Genomic DNA, 24096 nt, shown 5'->3' with positions numbered 1-24096 from the left:
AAGACATATGATAAAAAAGATGCAAAAGTGGCTTGTAATTTGAACCCCGTAGTAAATCCAACATCTTCCTGAGTCATGGTGCTTAATCCACAGCGGTGGAAACTATTTTATTTTATTTTTTTAACAAATATTTCTTTTTATCATGTCTTCAGTCGTGTGTGTATTTTGTGACATTGAAGGGGTTTTGAGATGCTTCCAGAGTCGAGTAGCTGGAAGGCATTTCTGAATCCGGCTGTGTTTACAAGACTAAGAGCTCAGCGGGAGCGTTGGGAGGATGTTGCACTCTGAGCTGTCTGGTAGCAAAGAGCAGGCAGTAACAAATCCTTATTTGGTGAGACAGGACAGTCAGCGAGTCTCAGTGCAATCATTTCAGACAAACAGCTCAGAAATAAGGCCTCAACAGTTTGCTTCAGTGTGGTTTGGCACTATTTTTATACCCTCACAACCACGATCGCGGTAGAGATCGTTAGTCAGGCTATTCTTACGTTTTGTTTTTTGCCATGGAAACAGAAATAATCTTTCTGTAGTTTGGAGTAATTGTGGAACTGCGCCCATGAGAATAAGTTTGACTTGCTGTAGGAAATTTGACCAAAAATTGGTTGGCAATTTGTTTGAGAAACTGCTTTAGTGCAACACATTTGGTGTTTAAATGTTTCGGCAAGCATTTGTAGAGCAAGCATGTTCAGACGTGTAGGTTTATTCATGAGTCAGAGATAAATTCACACTTTATTTGCAATCATAAAAAAACTGAACATACAACTGAAGCTAAGGCTGACCACATGGTTGCTGCAGGAAAAACAGAAACGCTCTTGTCCCCACCGCGGTTGAATTTACGAGCAGGAAAAACGAATACATTTGTGATTTCAATAGAAAAAAAAAAAACATGCATAATTCAGTAATTAATGTCCACACACACTGAGCTGCAAATGACGAAAGTTCAATATTAGGGTGACTATTTATTGCATGATTCCTCAAGCTGCTTATGTTTATCCTAGTGCCACAGAAATAAGCTGAAACTCTGACTTAAAGTTCTGAAATCTCCATTTGTATTTGCAAGCACACATCATTATATGCATTCAATTGATGGCAAAAAAAAAAAAAGTCCACTCATAAAGAAAATATTCTATGGAGCCAAGTGACAAAAGCTGTCCAATCCAACAGCTTGTTTTGTGTAGCTTTCTTCCATTGAAACACAAAATAATAAGTTAAAAACAAGATTTTGTAATTACTCAGGTTAGCTTTGTCTGACAAAAAAAAAATAATAGAAAATTTGCTCATCTAAAATATTTAAACGTAACCGAAAAGCAAAGATAGAGGGAGCCAAATACTTTTTCACAGCACTACATGGCCAAAAACTCTAGCACAACGTCATTATTAAACAACGATACAAGGACTCCCATGACACATACCAGAAGTTACTAAATATATACTTACAGTGTTATGTTTGATCTGGATGCTTAAACTGCTTCTAAATCTAAATAAAATGAAGACACGTCAGTAACACTCACTTAAGAGAACATGGATCAATTGTAAGGCATAGAATAATATCACCTTTACAGACATCATTCATCGTTATTGTCATTATCATTTTCTTGCATATAAACACTGTACAACATAAAAAGACATAAAAACATGGTTTTGTTTTGTTTTATATACAAAACACGGCATTGAAAAGGCATTTGGTTAAAAATGCAGACAACACATAAAATGTACAGGAACTAAACCTGAAATATTCACATTAGGTTTGATGCAGCTGACACAATTACTAATTTAATCATTATGTTTTATAGCCGTTTTGTCTGTCCTGCATAATACCCCACTACTTAACATACTATGTTACAGTGGCAGGAAGCAATATCTGTTAATGCCAGGATTATTAGCCAGTTTTAAAATGACACTATGCTTTGACCAAATGAAGAAACTCTGAGTTCAGTATACAAATATATTTTGAATAAAACACTATCAAATTTCAATACATTCACACTGTTGCTATGTGTTAATTGGAGTAGTTACAACTTCATCAGATCCTATGAGTTGCAAAGCAGCAAACTGTGATAATCTGTGTCCACGGTGTATCACATTATTCTCAGCTTGTGTATAGATTTAAATAGAAAAACAGGCTATTATCTAGAATAAATTTGCTAAGTAAACTCAAAACCCAAACTTTCACTTGGCTCGAGTCAGCTCATGCTTGACCTCTGAGCACACTTTACGTACTTTTTAAACATTTTTAGCAAACAAGCTCACAGAGGTTTTGATTTGTGGCATTCCTTTTAATCGCAGTCAAGCCAAAGTGACCCAGTGGCGCACTTACTCAAAAATAATAAACAAGACAGTATGAATATGAGGCAGATCCAGACGTTATTAGCTTTTGACCCTGATCTGGCTCTGGATCCTGGAGTTTTTACTGCTCAAGTTTGGTGAAGCTATTTGGTTTCAGAATGCTCTTTGACCTCTGATAAAGTTCCTGGAAACAAACCAACAACGCAGGCCACTATCTGGCGACCATGAGAAAGCTCTTGTTCAGAGCAACGATTCCAAGGGAACCTTCTGGTGGATGATTGAGAATAGTTTATAGACTTTTCTCACTTTTAACCCAATGCCCTCTCAGATTCCTTTGGTGGTTACCGTTCCATCTTCAGTCTCCAACATTGGGAGTGTTGTATTTATGACAGTGCAGACCTGTAACCAACCACAATCTCTCAGGCTTAGTCTTTTCTTTAAAGTGACAGACGGGGTTGTGGCCTCGTCAAGCGCAATGAGCTGCTATTTTAAGACTTGCTAATTAGATTTGAAGCTTGAATAATGTGTAAAATCCCATTGGCACAGATTTACACATTTAGGATGTGTGAAAATTCAAATCAAATAATGAGGAAAGATGAATCCTTTTGGAAAGAAAACTTAAACAAGCATATTTGAACTACCAAGGTCAGCTTAGCAAACATTTTTGTAATGAATTTATTAAAATAATAATAAAAAAAGAGTATAGTTTTAAATGTTAAAAAACACATTTGAGAAAGATGTGTTTGTTTGGTAATGCACTGAGTTCATGCTAGCACTTTCTGTGAAGTGCTAGCATTAGCTTGTGCTAACAAAGTTAGCACTGGCTGTTAGTTTGCCACTGAATGGTTTGTTTCTTTTAATCATGATAACAATAAAAAGCACTAAGAGATTTTTAAGCAGTGGTGAAATTTAATGGGGAGATTAAAAATATTGCAAAATGTACAAGTAGAAGATGCTAATGCCCTAGCCTGTGCTAATCTAAAGCTCTACAAGCGGAGAGTAAACCTCGTAAGAGAAACCAAAGATAATGTAACACACAGCTGCTCAGCTTCCAGTTGAGCAGTGGAAACAACGATTTGGCCTCCTGTCAAATTTCACAAACAGCATATGATCATATGAAGTAATTTTTTGCTGTTGTTGTTGGATTTACAATTTCACTGGATTTTCACAATTTTTTCAAGCTAATGCTGAAGCACTAGCAGTTATTCCTTTTTGACAAAAACAAAAGCCAAGAAAATCCTTTCTCACTTAGATAAAACACAATGATCTTTTTTTTGTTTTAAATGTCCAAATTCTTTTTAAATATAAACACAAACACAGTCTGGTGTCGACCAAATCAGCAGCCAGCCTCAGTCAATTCATATCCATTTTTTTTACACGTCGCTGCCATACGCTGTTGTCAACTCAATATCAAGTTAGAAGTCGTTAAAAGGTTTCCTTCATCGTGGTTTTGTTGGGCCAGCTTCATACGATCCGTCAGTGAATGTGAGAGAGACACATCTCAAACATCTTGAGGGATACCTTGGTCTCTACAGCCTGAGGAATCAAGAAACACACAAAAAAAACTTTATATTTTGATATGCAAACATTACAAGAGACAAAAAGCAGAGACTTGTTATCACTCAGCGGATTAGTAGCTCATGAATACTAATCAGGTTTCTTAGATTTGCTTACAGTTCTGGTCAAAAGTTTGCATACAATCATAATCAGAATATATTTCTGAGCTCATTCTGGAAGCTTATTGTCACTAACTTTTAAGATAAGTTGAAGGGTTTGAAGGCTTTCCTCTGCCTTCATAATTTCATCAACTATGAGCAATCCCTCTACCACTGACCCCTTAAAAGACCCCATGCTGGATGCTAACACCACCATGCTTGACAGCTGGCAAAGTATTCTGAGGTTTGAAAGCCTCAGCTTGTTTTCTCAATTTACTCTTCACACCACTGTGATCAAATAGCTAACTCTGCACCTCAGCCGATCAAGAAACTTCTCTCACAAAGGTATTTGACTCGTGGGCATTTGAGCCTCTACTTTCAGCTGACCTTGAAGATGTTAAGTTTGGAGCTGAGGTGGTTTGGATTGTTCTTGAACATCCTAAACAGTTTGCGTTCATCTGATATGGACAGTTTGGGTCAAGTGACTGAGAATTGGACACAATTTGGGGATCCAACTGGACAACGAGGACAAACATCAAAGCAGGTTTTGGAAACAATGAAGCTGGTTAACATTAAGCCTTTCGAGTGACAACTGAAATGTCATGGACCATACTTAATGGCAAGAAATAGACCAAAAAAATATGAATTAAGCTGATTCTGCTAATAACATTGGTAAAAATATCTAACCAGAATGATGCCAGAAACGTGTCGATTGGTACAAAAAGCATGTGGTTGTACTGCAACTTTCCAGGGATATTAAATCAAATTTTATTGCGAATGAAACAAATTCAATCACATGACAAACCTCTGACCAGAACTATCAGTAAAAAATGAAACAAAAACCAAAAAAAAAACTAATACACATTCAGACTCAACACGAAAAATGTATCTTATTCGGAGTGCCAAACAGAGAAAAGGTTGTGAAGATAGTGGGTGGTTGGATGTGTGAAATATTGCAGAAGCAGCAGTGACAGCAGACTCCAACTTAGTTTTTGGTGAGCAGTGGGAACAAGCATGTAACACAAAAATAAGCAACGTGCCGACAACTTCTGCACATCCACAAGAGTGACATAAAAGGGAGTTTTGGGACCGAGTTTGCGCCCAAGAAGTTGTTTTGTTGGCAGAGTAGAGCTGGGCTTGCTGAGGGAGCTTTGCTTTATTTAGTGCTTTAGTCAGTGTGGGAAACATCCGACTAAATCCATTCATATTATTTTCTGTTACATTTGACTAGTTGTCTCGAAGGTTCAAACACACAAACTGAGAGGCCAGAATTGTTGGAATGTTGCAATAAAGACACACATACTGGTGAGAGCAATATTGCTTTTGAAATCTTAAATTGTAAATTTTGGTGACATCGAACACGGTTTTTGGAGCTGCACACAGCAAACAAACAGGGATCTGATTTAATCTGACTGAGGGAACAAACGCTTAGACTGTTTACATAGCAAAATATTCCACTGTAAATCTCAGATCTTGTATAACTGCATGTTTCTTGTCAGAGAAAGAGATAAATTATGTTTTGCGATATGAATGCCGAGTGTTTCACTGTGTTGCTATGATACAACATTGCTGCAACATTAGCATTTTTAATCTATTGAATATATATTGTCAGTATGTGGATGGTATCAAGTGATGAATGGTAAATTTTCATCCAGACTTGAGGAAAAAATATTTGATTATAATCTAAAGCAGATCTTTCGCATGACCAGCAAAAACTCACACTAAAATGAATTGTGGGTTCGACTGTGCCTCACATTATTATTTCCACTGTGAATGTAGTGACTAGTTTTATATAATAAGGTCCAAAGGAGATTACAACAATCAGAACTGCTAAAATTAAAATTTCATTGGATTCTATGGTATAGACTCCTTTTTTGATGAGATACAAGAAAAGGTTCCACAGAAACCATTGTTTTCTCCAGGTGTTTGGACAACAGAGGTTACCTAACTCAAAAATAAACTAAAGGCTAACGTCCTATCCATAAGGACTAACAAATTAACATATGTTTATTGTTTATTCATGGAATATAAGGGGAGCATGAGACTTGAAAAAAGCTGCTCTTTCACACTTCTACTCTCCTGATTTTTCTATCAGATCAAATTACAGGTGAAGAACCAAATGATGAGCATATATGAAAAGACATACGGATGTCTTTTATTCATAAAGTCACAGATTTTGTCAGCCTTTGTGCGTAAGGAGGGCAATGCTGTGCTGTTTGAGAAGTGACTGCAAGTGAAAACGTAATCTGAAAAGCTTCATGACAACAAAGCCTTGCAATTTGACAACGTGAGCTTTTCTTTGATGAATTCTTACAGCTTATGGAACATCATTAAAAGCCGATTCATGGCTGGCAAGCGGAGTTTTGTTGCAACGCGTTTGTGATACTTTGCATAGTATTTGTGAACTGGTGGGACTTTGGACAGTGAGCGAAGAAAAACAACAAACGCACTTACCGTCAGAAACTTTCCAAAAGGACAGCAGAGGAAGGAAAAAAGAGACAAAGACAAAGTTAGCCATAATTTTTTAGAACACCGATTGCTGCATTCTTATACCACAAAAAATTGGTCCTTTATATATATATATATATATATATATATATATATATATATATATATATATATATATATATAAAGGCTAGGGCATTAGCATCTATATATTATATATATATATATATATATATATATAATCATCTCATATCTTAATCCAGATATATTACATGAGCTACTGAAAGGATTTACAGGAACACAACTCTAGTTTGCTGGATCAATGACTGAAAGAGGGAGACTGAGACTGGGGAATAGAAGTGAAGAGGCAGAAAAAAAGAGGGGAAGAAAGAAAGTGGAGAGATCAAATAGAAACAATTTTTAGATAAGGACGAAAAGGGATCACCGAAATCATTACATACAGTATATGGAGAGAGAGAGAACATGAAAAGAGATATGGAGGCTGATCAAGAGAACAGGAAATCTGATTAAAAAAAATCCAATATTTTCGATTGAATTGCTGGAGGAAAAACAAAAAGGAAGAAAAAGAGTGCAGCTGAAAAGGAGCATTAACTCCCAAAGCCGCAGAGGCTTGTGCTGTAATAATGATCTAACTATTAATCCTCTACCCCAACATGCGTGAACGAGTTCGGCTCGAAAAGCCCTGCTAACCAGAAAACACAACAGAAACACCCAGCGCTGCTGCAGCCAGCAGAAAGCAGAAATTTTTAGCAGTGATGGTCGAGGAAGACAAGAGCCCAGAGGCCCGAAAACCAGCCGGGATATGTGCACAAAACCACAGCGGGGGTGCTGGCTCCGAACAGACACTCAACGTTCACAGCACTGCAAGCACACACACCGTCTTCCAGGCGTGTGTGTGTGAACTGATGCGCTTTGATCGCACACAGGCAGCAACCACCTCACATGTGCACACTCACGCATGTTCACAAAGGAGGCAGTTCTGCACTAATTCAAAGGCTGCCTCGGCTCACTGGGGGGATAGAGACTCTTTCTCTGTGCTGGAGCCAGTTCAGGCGTCACTCCTGAAGAAGAAGGAGAAGAAGAAGAAGAAGAAGAATACATTTCATGACAGGGAAGAAGGAGGTGAAATTTGCCCACCTTCCCATCTCTACACGCTCTTGCATCTGATGTTTATAAATAATACAAGAGATCTTGAATACATGTGGGTTTTTAAGTGGATTTATATTATTTTGGTAATATTGCTACCAAAGAACAGAAGTGGTGTATTTCAGATTTGTTGTTGTTGCTATGAATAAATCCCAGCGATCAAAACAAGTATTCATCGCATCAATCATAAAAGTGAGCATTTCAATCAATTATTTAGCATTTTTGTTTGCTATTCATTTTAGCATCTTTGAACTGCTTGTGATTCCTATTTTTTTCCAGCCTCCTGTCCAGTATGACTCCTTCTTGCTCAAAAAAAGTGGGTTTATCTTTCAAGCTGCAATAGCATCATTTCTAATCTTGATCTCATTAGAAAGCTAAAACACGCGAGATGATTGCAGAGTGAATATATGCGTCACTGTGTCACAGTGGAATAACCAGGTGTTACCATATTGCTCCAAACCACAACCGCTGACGTAAACACGTATTCCTCTACGAATCTGTAGAGGAATATTCACAAAGAATATTCACAAAGAAACTGCTCAAGTCTGGATACTATTCTATTTAAATAACATTGTGTCCAGCTCATTTTGGTTGCTCACCTAAAGATTTATTTATTTATTTTTCCCTTTTAAAGACGTGGAGTTTGACCCTGAGCACAAGGCAGCAGCTCATCTCCACGTCCGTCACTGCGAGTGGTCGACACGTCTGTCAAGCAGTCAGAGTCAAGACAATGGAGACGCGATGCCTGCATATATATCTGAAGAGCTGGCAAGATCCAGAGGGAGGTAAATCCCAAAATAGCACACCATGACAGGAGCGTGTACCCTTCACTCTAAAACTCTGTGTCACCTTCCTCACCTTCGTCACCTTCATCAGCTCCCCTGAGGGGCTTCAGGTGAAAATATTAGAACTTGTTGCACTTAGTTAAATAAATGAGTTACAATAAGGGTAGTAGAATAAATTGGCCTGTTTGTGCATTTGTTACGAATTTAAGCGAATTGTAAAAATAAATATCAATGAATGATTGATCATTTTCAGACTGGCATAAAGGCTGGGAGGGGGACTGACTGTGAAACAGGAAAAACATGAAAACAAAGCACCAATCTAAAACCTAGCTAGTGTTAGAAATGCTAAACATTTTGGACAAGACGACATAGGACGGTACAAACCACCAAATCAGCTCCCGAGTCAACATTTTACCTAAAAGGAAACATGTTTAACTTATTAGACGCATATATATGAACTGCGTTTAGGCCTCATGGGTGACATCACTGCACACTATAACAACATAGCACCAATTTACACTGTTTAAATTCTTTTAGATTCTGCTTTAAATTCAAACAGGCTGCATTTGATAACAGAGGAAGTGTGAAATGACGAAGAGGTGAAACGTTAACACTAAAATCCCTCAAAGGGAAACTGTAGAAGAGCGAGCAGAGGGGAGATAAATGCAGCTACTGACTCGCCAGGATGACCATGTCCATTCCCCAGAAGATGCTCATGATCCATCCAACCATTATGACGGCTGTCAGGATCTGGATGAGGGCAGCTGCCACGTTGAGCCAGAACACGCAGCACACGCCTCTCTCTGCGATCAGCTCGCTGCGTGCGCCGCACAGCACGGTGAACGCTGAGACGAAGGTTCCTGCGACAGAAACAGAGGCAAAGAGAAAGTCCTGAGCTGCACAGTTTATCAAAAAGAAAAAAATGAAGGCAATCACCGCTGAGAAGTCTCCGAAGCAGCCGCACTTATCACTGCCCTGTATTTGGCTCTGCGATATTTGTAGACTGGCGTGATTAAAGCCTTTTAAAGTAGTTTTCCCCTCTGGTTCATCTCCGGTGAGTTATATCAAACAACTGTCTTCCCTGAGAAATAGACCAGAGCACTCTGATGAAAACAATTCACCAGTTAGTCTGAAGTCAAACTCACAGCAGGGCCTGGAGCTGCTGGATAACAGGCAGGAAGTCTTCTCCAGACTCATCTAGCATAATTACTACAAGATAAAAAAAAAACAATAAGCAATGGAAATGTAATTAGTTTTTTTTTAAACATTTGGTGTATGATCTAATGTGTTAGCATTCATCTTCTTGACACAAATTTCAGATTTATGAAGCTCATAAAATTTCAAGGATATCTCACAGTCCCCCGACTCTTCTGACTCCGAGCTATCAGACAAGATCACCACACACACAAGTTAATGCAAACACATATAGTACTCTGTTTGAGGCTGCAGCACTTCTTCTGCTTACTTGTAAAAGTATTTATACCCCTTAGACTTGGCCTGGTTATAAACACAAAGTTCAACGTGCTTCATTGGGTCTTTATGCGATAGGCCAATTCAGATTAAAATGATTTTCATGGTTTTCCTTCTTCTGGAATCGAATGCATGTGGAATGGCAGCATCATGCTGTGCGAATGAACTTCTTCAGCAGGTACAGAGAAGCCGATCAGAGTGGATGGGAGGATGGACTGAACAAATACTGGGCAATCCTGGAGGAGAACCTGCTGAAGGCTGTAAAAACCCTGCAGAGCTTCACCTTCTATGAGGACTGAACATGGTTTAAATTAAAGCACAGTCGTCTTAGAACGGCCTAGTTAAAGTCTAAACTTAACTCATTTCGGTAAGACTTCAAAAATAACATTTGGACACAGCAAACCTCCACTCCTTTATAATATTTTCTATTTGTAAAAAATTGGAAAATCTAGATATTGTTCAGCCTCATGTGCCTTTTGATGGTATATTGTATAAAATACATTGAAGTCTGGGGCTGAAACTAGATCAAATTTTTTAAAAAAGTTTAAGATGTCTGAATATTTAAACAAAACACTGCACAGACCCCAGTTAAAACTGTATTTATCATAAACATATAGAGTGATTGTACTGTAGACCAAGTTGCCACATAAACTGCATTGATTATAAACCACTGGTAGATATGCACCCAGTTTTAACTGGGATTTTACAGCCTCTGTAGTACATCCACTCAGCTTGCAGCCACTGTGGCATCATGTCTCCATTCCCTGGAAGCCCACTGCCATATTAACCCACCACTGACTGCATGAGCTGAAATAAGTCGTCATCTCTCTGGACAATTGTCATTTTCCTGAATGCACCATCACTCCTCACCCAGAACACCTCTGCACACTTATTGCTACCATAAACGTTCTGTGTGAATATGTGTCACATTGTCTGCGCGCACAAACCACATTATTGTATCACTGTGTTTCCATGACAACAGATGCTCATCAATAGCATTTTCTGAGCATAAAGGCATGACTGTTGCTTTTTGATCTGAAGTTAATGGATGATTCTTGTATAGCCTCCATGTTTTTCTTTTGGATTATCTTACCAGCGATGAACTGCATTGGATTTCGCCTTCTTGTGTTTATTCATCCATTTATAGTCATGAATGGGGTTTAGACTAAGTTGGCTATGTCTTAGAGTATGTTTGTGTTTTAGTGTAAACTGTATTAAACTACTGAACACTGGGTTTTCTAATAAACATAATCTATACTTGTGTGTACTTTATGTATCCGAGTTGTTTTCTTGGTACTTTTTCCATTGGAGCAGGTTGGCTTAAATATTGTTTTCCCTTTGTAAAAAAAATCCTAATCTAAAGCGGCATTTTATATTTACTTGGGTCATGTTTGCCTGGATGATTTAAAACGGTGTGACAAAATAAACACACAAAAGTAGAAATCTAAGGGGTTCGATGTATTATTGCTTCTTAGAAGTGACGCACCAATCAGCTGACAGCCTGTCAGTGTGCTGTCTTGACGTTTACTGCTTTGAACAGGGTGGCTTATGTTAATAAAAACTAATTCATGGATGATTTTACTGAAACGTCAGTAGATGTGGTTACTGTTTCCTACTTGAGTGACGGCCTACGATGCTGTGATGTTGCTACGTATTCATCTGCATTTAAAGTAGGAAGAGACGATCTCAGAAGACCTTGTGATATTATTGTTAAATTGTGACAACAACACGGCGTCAGCTGCGATAAATCCACATTTAATTTAGTCTCTCATCTGTCCTTCTGTAGCTTTTTAGCTTTTGTTGTGTTGAAAACTATCTTGTATGGCAGGTGTGAACATACAGTGAGACTCCACTCTTTCTAACTAGCTGACAACACAGGAATATCATTACACAGAAACACTACATATTAAACAGGCCTGTCTTATTAATATTACATGCCCTGATACATTGGATGTTGGATTAGCCAACTCAGGTTTCAGTTTTGTACACACAGACACATGGTGTTATGTGAACACACAAATGTACAAGTGTGCTTGTGTGTCTGTGTGTTTTTTTTTTGTTTGTTTTTTTTGGGGGTCACAAATAGGAGCCTCAAAACCATAAAGAAGAGAAATACTGCTACATTTTTTGAAAACGATGATCAGATGTGATCAAACTCCGAACCCATCAGCGGCAGCGTTACAGCAGGACAAACAAGCCTTTCATCTCAATTTGTCGTCTTCTTGCAAGGCTGAAAACATTTTTTTTCCCCAGAAAAATGTTGCTTGTTCAAGAGATTATTTAAAATTTTGAGGATAAAAACCGTTGTGTGGATAAGTTTTCATGTAGAACACCTTAATAGATCTGAATTTAAAGCTGTCCTTTTGTATCTGAGTAAACCACTGCCCATACTGAGTCCAAACTTGCTGTTATGCTCAAGAGCTTATGACATTAACCACAATTTCTCTTGTCAGAATTGTACTAATTCTTAAAAGATTCACATTGTTAAGTTCAGATAATCAGCTTTAACTAAAAATATATAAATAATAAATTAAAACAAAGATTTCTTAAAGAAAAACACACTGTACATGTAGCACATCCCTATGAGAAGATGTGTCTTGTTATGCTTTCCACTCTGTGTATCCTGATACATCAGGGTATTATAATTGTGAATCAACAATTTCCATTCATTTATTCATATAATCACATTTAGTCATACATAATTAGTGCTTTTCTCCAAAAGAATTACTGTTCTGTGGTTTTCCAAGTTCCTGATTTGAGTTCAGGAATGCATCAGAAGACGTTTACTAAAAATGCAAATCTGATGCACTTTGTGAGTTTGTTGATCAAAAACGTTAAGGAACAAGGCAGCATCTTATTGCTTGTTGGAGGTTAGCAGCTCAACAGGAATTATGCAGGTGTACTTTAGTTAGATATATTTGGTGAAAAGTACCTGTAAAAGAAAAGAAGAAAAAGAAAAAACAAATGTAATCTCAGCAGTATAGATTGCTAATCAATGCTGTTTTCTTTAAGCACGGAAAACTCTTTTTTTAATGGTAAACTAAAAGGAAAGGAAAGAAAATAACTTCATGTTTGTAGGAAGAATCATACAATTTTTGACCGTTTTTTTTTCAGATAAAGAGAAGCAAATTATTGATCTTATATTTGAAAAATAACTTTAAAAGAAAGTTGAACCACCATTTTAAAAATACCAAACAGTCCATGCAACTCTTTTCTTGAAGTCAAATCAACATTTCCATTCAGACAGTCAGCTGATGTCTGGCCGTCGTCTCTACGGGCTTTTCTGTTTTCCTGCTTTTGCAAATTCTGAACTGATTTCTGCGAACCCCGACAGCCACACTAGAAGTGCCACTGGGCGCCATGTGCATTGCAACTTTGGTCCTTTCCTCTCTGCAAGCTTCAGTTCTTGTCACTTCGGAGGAATTCAAATACCAGGAGGAAAAAGCCGAACAGGTGGAAGGAAGGAGGAGCGAGAACGGCCCGGCTTCCACCTGAATCTTGCTTGTTGGAAATAAGGAAATGCCAAAGATTGATCATGTTCCAGTTAGTTTGATCACAGATTATTTCTGTGTTTCATTTGAAGCTAGAAAAATAAATAGGTCAGTCTTTTAAACAAGTGCAGGGAAATCATATCTTGCACGCCACGCTTTCACCCTTAAATGACTAAAAGATGTAGAAAAACACCCTTGACCTCTTGCATTTGAAGTGCTCAATCTTTCACCTCAAACTCATTTCAAAGCCTGTCACATAAAAGAGCAGCAGGAACAGAAACCGCTCAGATCGGATCTTCATGTCGTCGAGGCCTCGCCCACCAACAGATGCTCTGGCTGCCTGGCGGATCCGCCCACTTTCAGACGTGACTGACAGCGAGCTGAATGGTTACGCATCACTTCCATCTGAGCTTTGGCATCCAGAACAGGATTTATACGGTCGGGCTACTTTCACTTTTCCTGTCTGGTTTCCAGCTTCTGCTCACTCTGTGAGGTACTGATAACACGTGTCGCCTTCACAGAGCAGCTGGTGTTAACGTGTTTATCATCTATTATGTCCACTAGGCAAAGGAAGTTATGAGGAAAAGACTTTTCTGTTTTCTTGAAATCTAAAATCGGACATATTGCCTATAGAATTTATTTATTTATTTTTAGCTATTTCTTTCTTGCCTTTATAGATACAAAAAAGTCAATAAACAAGAAGAATTTTCTCAGCCAGTTACTTTGAGACAGGCTCATGGCCACTGGATTTTTTAAAGCCAGAAATAGCTTCATGTTGAGGCCTAAGACAACATAGCAAGAGCAGGGGAACAAAACAGGAATGCTGCACATCTGAGTGTGTTGGCATGACAACAAAAAATAATGATATTAATGATTGAATTTGCTGCCAAGGTGATAAATCAGCACATTAGAGGTGGAGGTCAGAACTTGAAACACTAGAAACTCTAAAGTTTGCGTCATATTATTAGCAACTATACAGTAACACTAAAACAGAATAACTACATAAAATAAGTTTCATACTCATGCTGCTATTTTAAACCTATCGACTCATTCGTTTCATTTTCTTGGATTAACATATGTACCTTTTCAACTTGATTGCAGGGACAACTTATGGGGAAATTTACAAAGCAATATATCTTGTAGAAACTCATCATAACAAAAAAAAAGGATCCACAAACCAAGGGGAAAGGACTAATGCAAATGTGGCAGAAGTAAATTCAAACATAATATACAGAATATAAACCAATATGGCAACACCTCACTGGCAATAACGAACACAGAGAAATGAGGTGTGACCTGCTGAGCATAAATAAACAACTGGAACATGATCAAAACACCCCAAAAAATTCTAAATCTTTAAGGATCCTAAAAGTTAAGGAGATATACGTACATTTGGTGCAAGTAAAAAGTTTTGCAAATTGTCTCCTTAATGAATACTGCAACCTTTTCTGCTGTAGTTTTCTTAACATTTTCTGTTTTGCTCATATAAAAGGATTCATCCTCACTTCAACCAGACAGTTAATTTACATAATAAATGCTTGCAAGGAATCAATTTGGAAACAAAATATTTGTGCATTAATTCAGTTAAATAAAGTTCTGCTCCAGACAGAAACTTCTGGTTTATATTCACAAACCACGTATTTGAACTCATTTTGTTTTGACCGAAAGACTGCTAAACTTTTATGTTATTTAGTTATGATTTCTTTATTATCTGTTCCTTCTACTTCCTCATTAAAGTCAGTCTTCGTCTGGCTAGGGAAGTACAGTAGATAAAACGTTTTAAGAATGGCTTTTCATTTTAGAAAAAAAAAAGTCTTTCATAACCAGTGAGGCGAACGTGATGGATGACATTTGATAATCTACACCAAACTTGAGAAAGCAGCACTAATTTGCTTCTACAGGCGACGACTTTTCTTTCGTCTCCCGGAGCTTCACCACCGCCTCCTCAACTCAGAACAAACCCTTTGCTGTCTGTGACACATCCAAGCTGCTGCTTGGTGACAACAGTTAGTTACCGGCTTCGCTTGGTTTGCTCTTTCTCTCTCTGTCCCTATAGCTGTTGTGTTGCAAAAAAAAAAATTTAAAATGCTGTATTTTCTAGGCAAAAGACAATGACAGGTTGTGTGAAACTGGTGCTGCTCGTATGAAACGCAGAGAAACACAGCATGCTTGAGTTGTTCCGCAATGCTGTGCAATGCCTGAATTCGACTGTGTTGTGAAAACAGCTTATCTTGTGGGATCTCTTTTAAACTTAACAAATCCTTGAACTAGACATTGATAGACTCCAAAAAAAAAATCTTCCATATTTTTTCTCCAGAGGGATCTCCTTGAGCCGTCCCGCCTGTGCTCTTAGCTCCTTTTGTATATACCATGTAGGAAAATTGTGAGAGTTTGAATGTGTGCGCCTAGATATTAGCCAGACTTATTACTATAATTACACAGAGAGCTCTACAAGGCACCCACTGCCAGTGTGGGAGGCTAATGACAGAGTGTGAGCGTGTCAAGGACAAAAAGAGAAGAAGACTTAAAGGGAGAGGAAGACGACAAAGACATAAGGAATCTAAACCTATTTCCAAAGGGGGAATTGTTTTAGATAACTTCTAATTATGCAGGTAAAACAGTTAAGTGTTTTTTTTTTTTTTTTTTTTTATGTATGGAGTACAAGCTCACCAAATCTGTTAAGAGGTCTTATACAGCTACTCAGCAACACAACATGTTGCTGCAAAAGCAAACTCAGTTTTTGGGAAATATGTCAGCTCTCTGCTTGTGTGCACGATTGACAAAGAAGGGTCATTTCAGTCATTGAACGGCACCAACTTCCTACAATGTGAGAGCAAACTCTGTCATGGTGAAATGTCAACATGAGTCAGTACCTCAATGCGGTAATCACATGACATCAGTCACACACACACACGCACACACCCCTGCAGGCATGGATGCAAAAACATGTGAGTGCTGCGTCCCACATGAGTCCAATTTACCTCTCTGATATCACTGTAGCATTAGAAAGAGCACTGGGTAGTTTCTGTCCAGGTAAATCTCAGCAGAGCTTTGTTCAGCTTACAGCTCCAATTCTACCAATTTGTGTAATATTCACCATTCGTTATGTTTGCCGATTGAAAGCACACTCTGTGGATCTGGTGAGGTACACATGCAGCTGCCGGAGCTTCACGTCATTAAAAGTCTGATGGAACAAAAAGCTGCCTTACGCCTGCTGCTGAACAAAGAACTCCTGCTGTGCAAGTTGCATGTTTTTCACTAATTGGGCGCTAATGTTGCAGCAGGTTATTTTGTTGTGGGAACGAATTTTTCCTCCTTTTCATACAAACAAAACACAATAGGTGACAATCTAGGAAAAATACACAAGAAAATAAAACCTGTCTTTCTTTTCCGTTTCGGTTGTCAGGATGTTACATCTCACACTTGTCCTTGATTCTAAAGTCACAGCTTGAAAAATTAAGACAATAAGAGCTATTAGCCGCTGTGATTAACTGCCTCTCTAAAACTCAGAACATGCTTGCTTGAAATAAACTAATTCAACATGTTTCTTGATTTCAGCATGTGCTGCCAATATTGAGAGTGCAAGGAGCTAATCAGCACATGGTAAAAATAGCTGAACATTTGTCATTTGATGGCCACTCCTGAGGTGACAAAGAAATGCAAGAGCAGACGGTTTAAAATAACCCCGAGGAGCTGCACAGCTTGATGCTGGTTGGTTCATTTCTGATCTGGTTCAAGGGAGTGTGTTTTAGGAAGCCAACATACTCAGTAAAATTCTTAAATGCAAGTCCTCTGTCCATCAAGTGTGACGGCATGACTGGTCTAAGAAGGCTGGCTCTTGTGTACAAGCACATGGTTCTAATTACAAGAAAAACTGAATTGCAGACAAGATGCTGGGGTTCTGGAGCTACGGAGTGACATCAACACTACCATATACCCTTCACCCCCATCCTTCCACACAGCAGAAGGATGATTTAACGTTATTGGAGATTAAACATACCAACCCAACCGTCCGAATCTGAGCTTTTAACCACACCACTCGTGTTTGACATTAGCTGAACCCACTTCAGTTGTCAAAAACCAGTCATTAATTTACTTTTCATCAACTTTCTCTTCAAAATGTCTCAATTGCTTCCTGGAAATTATGGCTTAGACGACAGCAAGCGAGAGCAAGTCGTCGTTTCCTCCTCCAGAAGCCAACGTGAAGTGACTGATACGCACAGATGGGTTCCTGTTGAACAGCATATCCCCTGCGTTGCAACGCCTAGCATAGCTCCTGCTAGACCAAAAATAAACGCTTTCAAATTCTCTACGAAGAAAGCAAGCACTCTTTAGCCAAACACACACGAGTCCTGGTCTGTTAATGCCTCAAGATTCAATTAACAGAGAACGAAAGTGTAATTATCAACTCAGAAACACTTGTTAATTCTGACCAGAGTGAGAGTCTCTGCTCGGCTTTGTTGTCGGTTATTAATGTGTTAAAAACTGTGCTAATAACCGTGTTAATTTCTGCCCTCTGCTGCTTCCTGTTTTCGGAGCAGAAGAGAGGCAGCTGAATGAGAATTAAATCAATCACCAAGAATCCTGTTGTGTAATATCTATCATATCAACGAGAGGGAAACACTGGGACTGTTGCTGTTTGGATTTCTCAGAAATTTGATATTTGGTTCCGTTTCCCAAAAACTTTCAGGAAATAATCTGTTTATCTAATTTTCTACTTTTTTTTTTCAAACTGTCATTAGCTGAAAGGGATAGACTTAGACTTAGACTGACTTTATTGTCATTTTGCATGCACAGGGTGTATACAGAATGAAATTTCGTTGCATACGGCTCAGGACAATGTTTTGAGGTTCGAATGTTATGAGGTTACTCCAGAATAAAATAAAATACAGTATAAAATATGAATATAAATATGAATATAAAATATAAAGTGCAGGATTGACAGTAAAATAGAAGTTATTTAGCTCTGTACATGTGCAAGGTATGAAGTGGAGACCAGTTTTTGAGTGCAGTCCTATTGAATCAGTTTGCAAAGAATGTTGATTATTGTTTATTTATCAAGGATAGACAGTAGTGAGGACGTGATAATTAACTGGATCATGTGTATTGAAAGTATGTTTTGATAATTGCATCTGCCTCCTTCTTATGTTGGTTAAAAAAAACAACAACCTGGCAGTTCATGGAAACAGTACGAGTTTTGTTCCCGCACCAAGTATGGGCAGAACCGCTCTAGAGGAAGAATGGGATAATCCTTGGAATAGAGTGTTCAGTTTTATTTCTAAAGAGGACAGGGCAGGCCGCTTACAAAGAGTCAAGGATAACAAGGCACAGAGAAAAAGAATAAAGAGTTGAGCAAACTGGGAAACCTCACAACAAAACACAAAATGACCATAAAAAAATTCCAAATATTTTCATGATATGTGAAAGTAGTGTTTCTAATCTGCTGCACCTTTTCTGCTGCATGCAAGTCTGGATAAGAAGGAGAAGCTGGTAAGAGACGCTACAGGGTAGGAAACTCAACACAGACCAGAAGTTCAAAGATGGTAGAAATCTGACTAAAACATTTAGAGTGAACCTAATAGATAAATGAGATTATTTTCAAAAGGAAAAAATACTGGAAGCAATATTAGGAACTACTTTGCAAAGCACAAGTCTGCATTGCATGCAGGTGAAGCAGATTTACGAGTCTGTATAAAAAGACCAACAACACATTTTACTCAGTTAAAGACAATAAATCTGATTCGACCGTTTGGATTTCAGGTCACATAGAATAACCAAATTATTTCATTTTTTTTCTGAGTATCAAAATAGGGAGTCAGAAATTAAAATGAACCAAGATTATTATTCCTTTAAACAACTTAGTGAAGCCTAGATGATGACGTCACTGCTTTGTGAGCTTCTCATAGGTCGACTTACAACACGTGTTTTCAAAGGGGGCAAACATTTTTTTAAAACACCTGAAACACACTGTTTCTGTTCCCATCATGTATCTTGCATTTAGTAAAAGGAAATAATTTCAGAAATCCTCACTTATCTATTACCAGAGTGTTTTGTTTAATTAAATGTAAAACAGTGAGGGAACAAGGTGTGTCTTTATATCCTGTGTTTCTGGTTCAACTGTTCTTCACCCCCGTACATCAAGCTGATTCACAACTTCATGCGGCTTCACATCCCTCATAATTAATTTACATTTAATTAATAACCTTTAGATAAATTTGATTCTGTTTTTTTATGTTTACGTTTGACTGACCTTAAAATTGCAGCCTGTGTTTTCCACAAAACAATCCCGGCGTTCCGGATGTTGCCCCACAAATTTATCCTAACTTGTTGCACCTGTGCACGAGTTCCTCCAGGGGGTGGCGCCCGGCTCCGGTTGTCGTCCAAATTCAATCACACTGTTCCATTTTATTATTATTATTTCGGCTGCAAATTGAATAGAGAACGATACGCTGTTTTCAGTCAAAGTCAATTAGAGCCAAACGGCCATGTACACACACACACACACACACACACACACACACACACACACACACACACACACACACACACACACACACACACACGCACACACACACGCGCGCGCGCGCACGCCATTTTAGTCATCGTTGTCATGGCAACTAGCCACAGCTATTCAATGAAATGTCAAAGCATTCGGGCAAAAAAAAAAAAAATCCCTGCACGCACTCGCACTGTGTGAGCAAGAAGCTTAGACACACTGAGGTGAAGCGTCGCCTTGATGCTTTCAGAAGGCATCTAGGACACAGTCAGTCAATATTTATGTCAAGAAGTGACTTTCAGAGCAGAATAAAAATTATAAAAGAACAACAATTGTATATTAGAGCTGAATAATATTCAGTGAAAACAGAACAATTTGAAGTAAAACACATAAAAATTCTCCGTATTTTTCTCCGTTCTCTTTCTTTTTTTTTTACTTTGAATAACTGCTAATTTCAGGGGAGTTTTTTATTGCAAATTTCTTATAAAAGAATTATTCTAGCTATTTGCTCTAAGCAAAATGTGGATCGACACACATTTTGTGTGGATGATGCCGCCTGCTGAGACCGTGCATATATTTGTTTGTGTGTCATAAGGGGCCAGATGTTGCTGCATACCGTGACACAAAAACCTAGACGCCCAGCAGAGTGACGGATGAAGGATCAGACGGACTTCAGAGAGTACAAAGGGTTTATACTGCAAGTGAATCAGACTGACTGCATTATGGAGTCTTAATGTGTCCTCAGCTACACACAACAGACAATAATTGATTATAACAATAATTGATTTTTATTATTTATTGTTATATCGTCCTTAAAGCCTGTTGCAAATATCTACGTTTCATACATGGTTTCTGTTGAATCTATGCAACATGCTATAAACAGCATGAAAGGCATAAAAAGACACCTACCTGACCTGAAATAATGTTTTTCTAAATGGGGGACTTTCACATGTCATGTTTTCTATTATTACTTATTTCCATTGGCCTGAAAATGGTGGAAATAAAATAGTGATAATTAAACATATATTCTCTTTATGTTGTTTATGTCATCACAAAGAGAAAATAATTTGATTTAAATATTCCATAAAATGTTTGGTTTGTTAAATTGTAAAAATGGAAACAATTGTCTGCTAGCCTGCCAGTCGGCAGTCACAGAGTAAAACTTACAGCGTTGCATGAGTTAGTGACTAATCTGCAGAACCTGATAAAGAGTTCATTCCTCCAAACAGTGCCACGGTTTGTTGTCTTGATAACAAATGACGAGTCTGCCTACACTAATGTTGCCCACACTTGACTTGATTTATCCATCCATTGTGAGAATATTGCTGCCATAATGATGACACGAGTGACATTTCTGCTTCACCCAGATTGTGACATTTTCTAGTTGCAGTGCATTAGCACCTGGCAAAGTCAGGTTGTGTTTTCAAACACCTTACACTTTTCAAGAGGTGTGAAAAAGAGCTCTCACTGCCTTTATTTGCCTTTTCTTACGGGTGTTTCACAGAGAGAGACACACTTTGGCAAGTTTTTGAACTTGTAAGTCAGGAGAAAAAGGAGAACTTTGTGAAAGCATCGTCCAATATGTCTAGGGTCCTGGTTTTACAAATATAAAATTTGAAGTATTCTAGCTGCAAAAAGAGTACATTTTGGATTATTCAGATAATTAGCCAGGTCTCAACCACTCGAAAAGGTTTTTTTTTTCAGATGTGTTTAATAATAGAGGTCATACATTTCCATTAGCATTCAAGTATTCAACTTGTGGTGTAGACTAATGTATATAAAATAAAAGTTTTATGAGTGCCATTATAATTTCAGTCTAAACCTAATTAGACTTTTACCTAAACGCTTAAAGTGAGTACTTTTTTTTTCTTGTTACAACAGACATTGTTCTATTGAAGAATGAATGCCCACTTTATGTGGAATTAAGGTTGATGTGACACATAGGGTGTTTTCACTCCAGATGACTCAGTAGACTCGGTTTGATTGGGGACCAGAACTGCTACGTTAGTTGTATTTTCAGCTGATGCTGTTTGCTTTCACACTGCATTCAGTCAAACAATCCAAACTCATTGGATTTTAGCAGTTGTAGGATTTCTCTTTGGTTTTGGGTAAATGAGCCATTTCTCCTAGACTCACATCTTTGTTTTGGTTGCATTTACCCAGAAAACTCTGCACTATAGTTCGCTTCTTGCTTTTGGACAAGTGGCACATTGATGCATACCTCCCCAAACAAACCTGGCTTTTTAAGCAAACAAACTAGATGTCAACTAAAGTGGACTAAACAGGCCTGGTGTGAATGCAACTGTAGTCTAACCCCAGGCTTACATCAACATGTGACAGGAAGAAGCTGGAATCGAACCTACAACCTTCCAATCGCAAGACAACTACCCACTGAGCCACAGTTGATTCAATGGCTATAACGATGTGGTCTACAGGTGTAACCAGATAGTTTGTAGGCATGAACATAAAGTTTATGCTCTTAACCCCAGGGTTTAAGGTAAACCATAAAGTTTATAGGTGCGGCTGTACACATAAACAACGACATAACATGCATTATACCTTCATTTAGTCATTTCAGTGGGAAACAATGATCAACTTCAACTTTGGTCCTAACTCTTGTAGCGTTAATTTCAGATAGCGGTAAGAGAGGAGGAGCGATTTTAAACTCACCAAGCCCAGGTATGAAGGTGTTTAGGAAAAGACAAATGACAGCCACGGGGAAAGGCATTGTGGGTATTGCAGCCCGGAGAGTTCCCTTCTTCTCCCGAACCTCCACCACCACTCCTCCACCAGCCATGGGGGCCCCAGCCATGGTTTTGGTCCCTAGGCTTTCCTCAGTTTTAAGGCGCCCCTGCTCTGTTCCTCCTTCTTTCTGAGTCATCTGTCTTTCCTTCTTTTTCTCTCTTCCACCCAGATGCTAAAATTGTAAATATCTGTGCAAACTGTACAACAGCAGCTTGTCAAATCTGTGGGAAAATTCAGCTGAAGCCTAAAAACTGTTCATTGACCAGAAGTTCAATTTACACAGAATCAACTTCAAATTCAACAGCTAGCGTGAACAGCTGTCTTTTCAAAGCTTAATAAATTAAAGTATAAATTAGTTGCCCAAAAGCATTTATAATTTAAAGTAAAGGGTTAATGCTTGTCTGGGGTTTGTTTACATCCAGTGAACTTTAAAAAGCACTTTGCCTTAAAGGTTTTTAGGATGAAAGAAATATCTTTGAAATTCACATATCCTGCAAAGGAGGTGCTGAAATCTCTTTGAAAAGTGACTTTAAAGTTACTTCAGTCAGGAAAAAAACTGTCTTAAAGGAAGAAAGAATTTTGCTCTAAAGCAGCAAAAATATTCCGTGTTAAGCCATCTCTTCATCAGAGGTCAGTGAGCTGAGTCCTTGTAAAACATCTTGCAAGATGCTGATCTGAGATAACTCCTCCTCAGATTGTTGGAATGCTTTTAGAAAAATCCTGTTAAATGTGTACAGCCTCTTTCTCTCTCCCTCTCTTTTCTTTCCTTCTTTTTTCTTCCTTTGCTTCTTTCTTTCTGTAAAATCCTTTTGTCTTATCTAAATGCACTTCTCTTACGGAGGGGAAACCATGAATACAGCTCTGCTTATTTTACTACATCTCCTTCTCACTCTCTCTTTCTCTCCTCTCACTCTGCTCCTCCCTTGTCTTTCCTCCATTTAAAGAAACAGTACACCCATCCAGTGTTTCACATCAATGAGGTCACATGCATCAAGCAGTTAGGCGTATCCGGTCGATGAAGCTAATGTGCCTATTGTTTTATGTTTTATTTATCTTAATGTTAAAATATTTACGTGTTTGTTTATTTGTTCATAGAGACAAGAGAGTTCCCAAAAATAAGTGAAAGATAATGGAAGGATAGGATGCAAATGCTCTCAGGTTGATCTATAGGATCATAAAAATCAATGATCATAAAAGCATATAATGCAACCTTTGGGCAAGAAGCAGACACACCCTGGAGAGGTCAGTCTCATACATGCACACACTCATGCCTAAGGACAGTTTGGGTTAACCTAACATGTTCCTGGACAGAGGGAGGAATCCGGAGTACCTGGAAAGAACACATGTAAGCACAAGGAAAACATGCAAACATAAAAAAAAGACCCCATGCTGGGATTTGAACCCAGGATTTTTGTGATGTAAGACAACAGTGGTACCAGCTGAACTATTGAACAGCTCACAGTTCATAAAGTTGTTCGAAATTGTTATACTTATCATTATTAAACCTAATCATTATGTTCTTTATTTTTTTAAACAACTGGTCTAAAAAAGGGTACACA

At 38.2% G+C, this 24096-nt stretch overlaps 1 protein-coding gene across 2 annotated transcripts; it reads right to left on the bottom strand.

Annotated features, from left to right (window-relative positions):
- Positions 1–713: 713 nt before the first annotated feature.
- On the bottom strand, positions 714–23404 carry stum (stum, mechanosensory transduction mediator homolog). Of its 2 annotated transcripts, XM_023347308.1 has the most exons (5): positions 22463–23404; positions 9013–9195; positions 7361–7465; positions 6393–6401; positions 714–3819 (listed from the first exon to the last, which is right to left on the bottom strand). In XM_023347308.1, the coding sequence occupies exons 1-3, from the start codon at positions 22671–22673 to the stop codon at positions 7389–7391; spliced, it is 471 nt and encodes a 156-aa protein (XP_023203076.1). In that variant the 5' UTR covers positions 22674–23404; the 3' UTR covers positions 714–3819; positions 6393–6401; positions 7361–7388. The 2 variants fall into 2 exon arrangements, with proteins under 2 accessions (XP_023203076.1, XP_005808389.1); XM_005808332.2 differs by lacking the exon at positions 7361–7465 and having other exon boundaries at positions 22463–23401.
- Positions 23405–24096: the final 692 nt, after the last annotated feature.

This window comes from Xiphophorus maculatus, chromosome 15 (genome assembly GCF_002775205.1).
Source record: "Xiphophorus maculatus strain JP 163 A chromosome 15, X_maculatus-5.0-male, whole genome shotgun sequence".
Lineage (NCBI taxonomy): Eukaryota > Metazoa > Chordata > Actinopteri > Cyprinodontiformes > Poeciliidae > Xiphophorus > Xiphophorus maculatus.
Note: the sequence above shows the minus strand (reverse complement) of the source record. Positions and strands in the feature narration are given on the sequence as shown.

Bases quoted from the DNA above. Each gene is read 5' to 3' on its own strand.
- stum (XM_023347308.1), bottom strand. From the start codon at position 22,673: ATGACTCAGAAAGAAGGAGGAACAGAGCAGGGGCGCCTTAAAACTGAG. The intron at 9,196-22,462 runs GTGAGTTTAAAA...TTTCTGTCGCAG, and splicing joins CACCTTCATACCTGGGCTTG to GAACCTTCGTCTCAGCGTTC. The intron at 7,466-9,012 runs GTCAGTAGCTGC...CTTCTTCTTCAG, and splicing joins GGACATGGTCATCCTGGCGA to GAGTGACGCCTGAACTGGCT.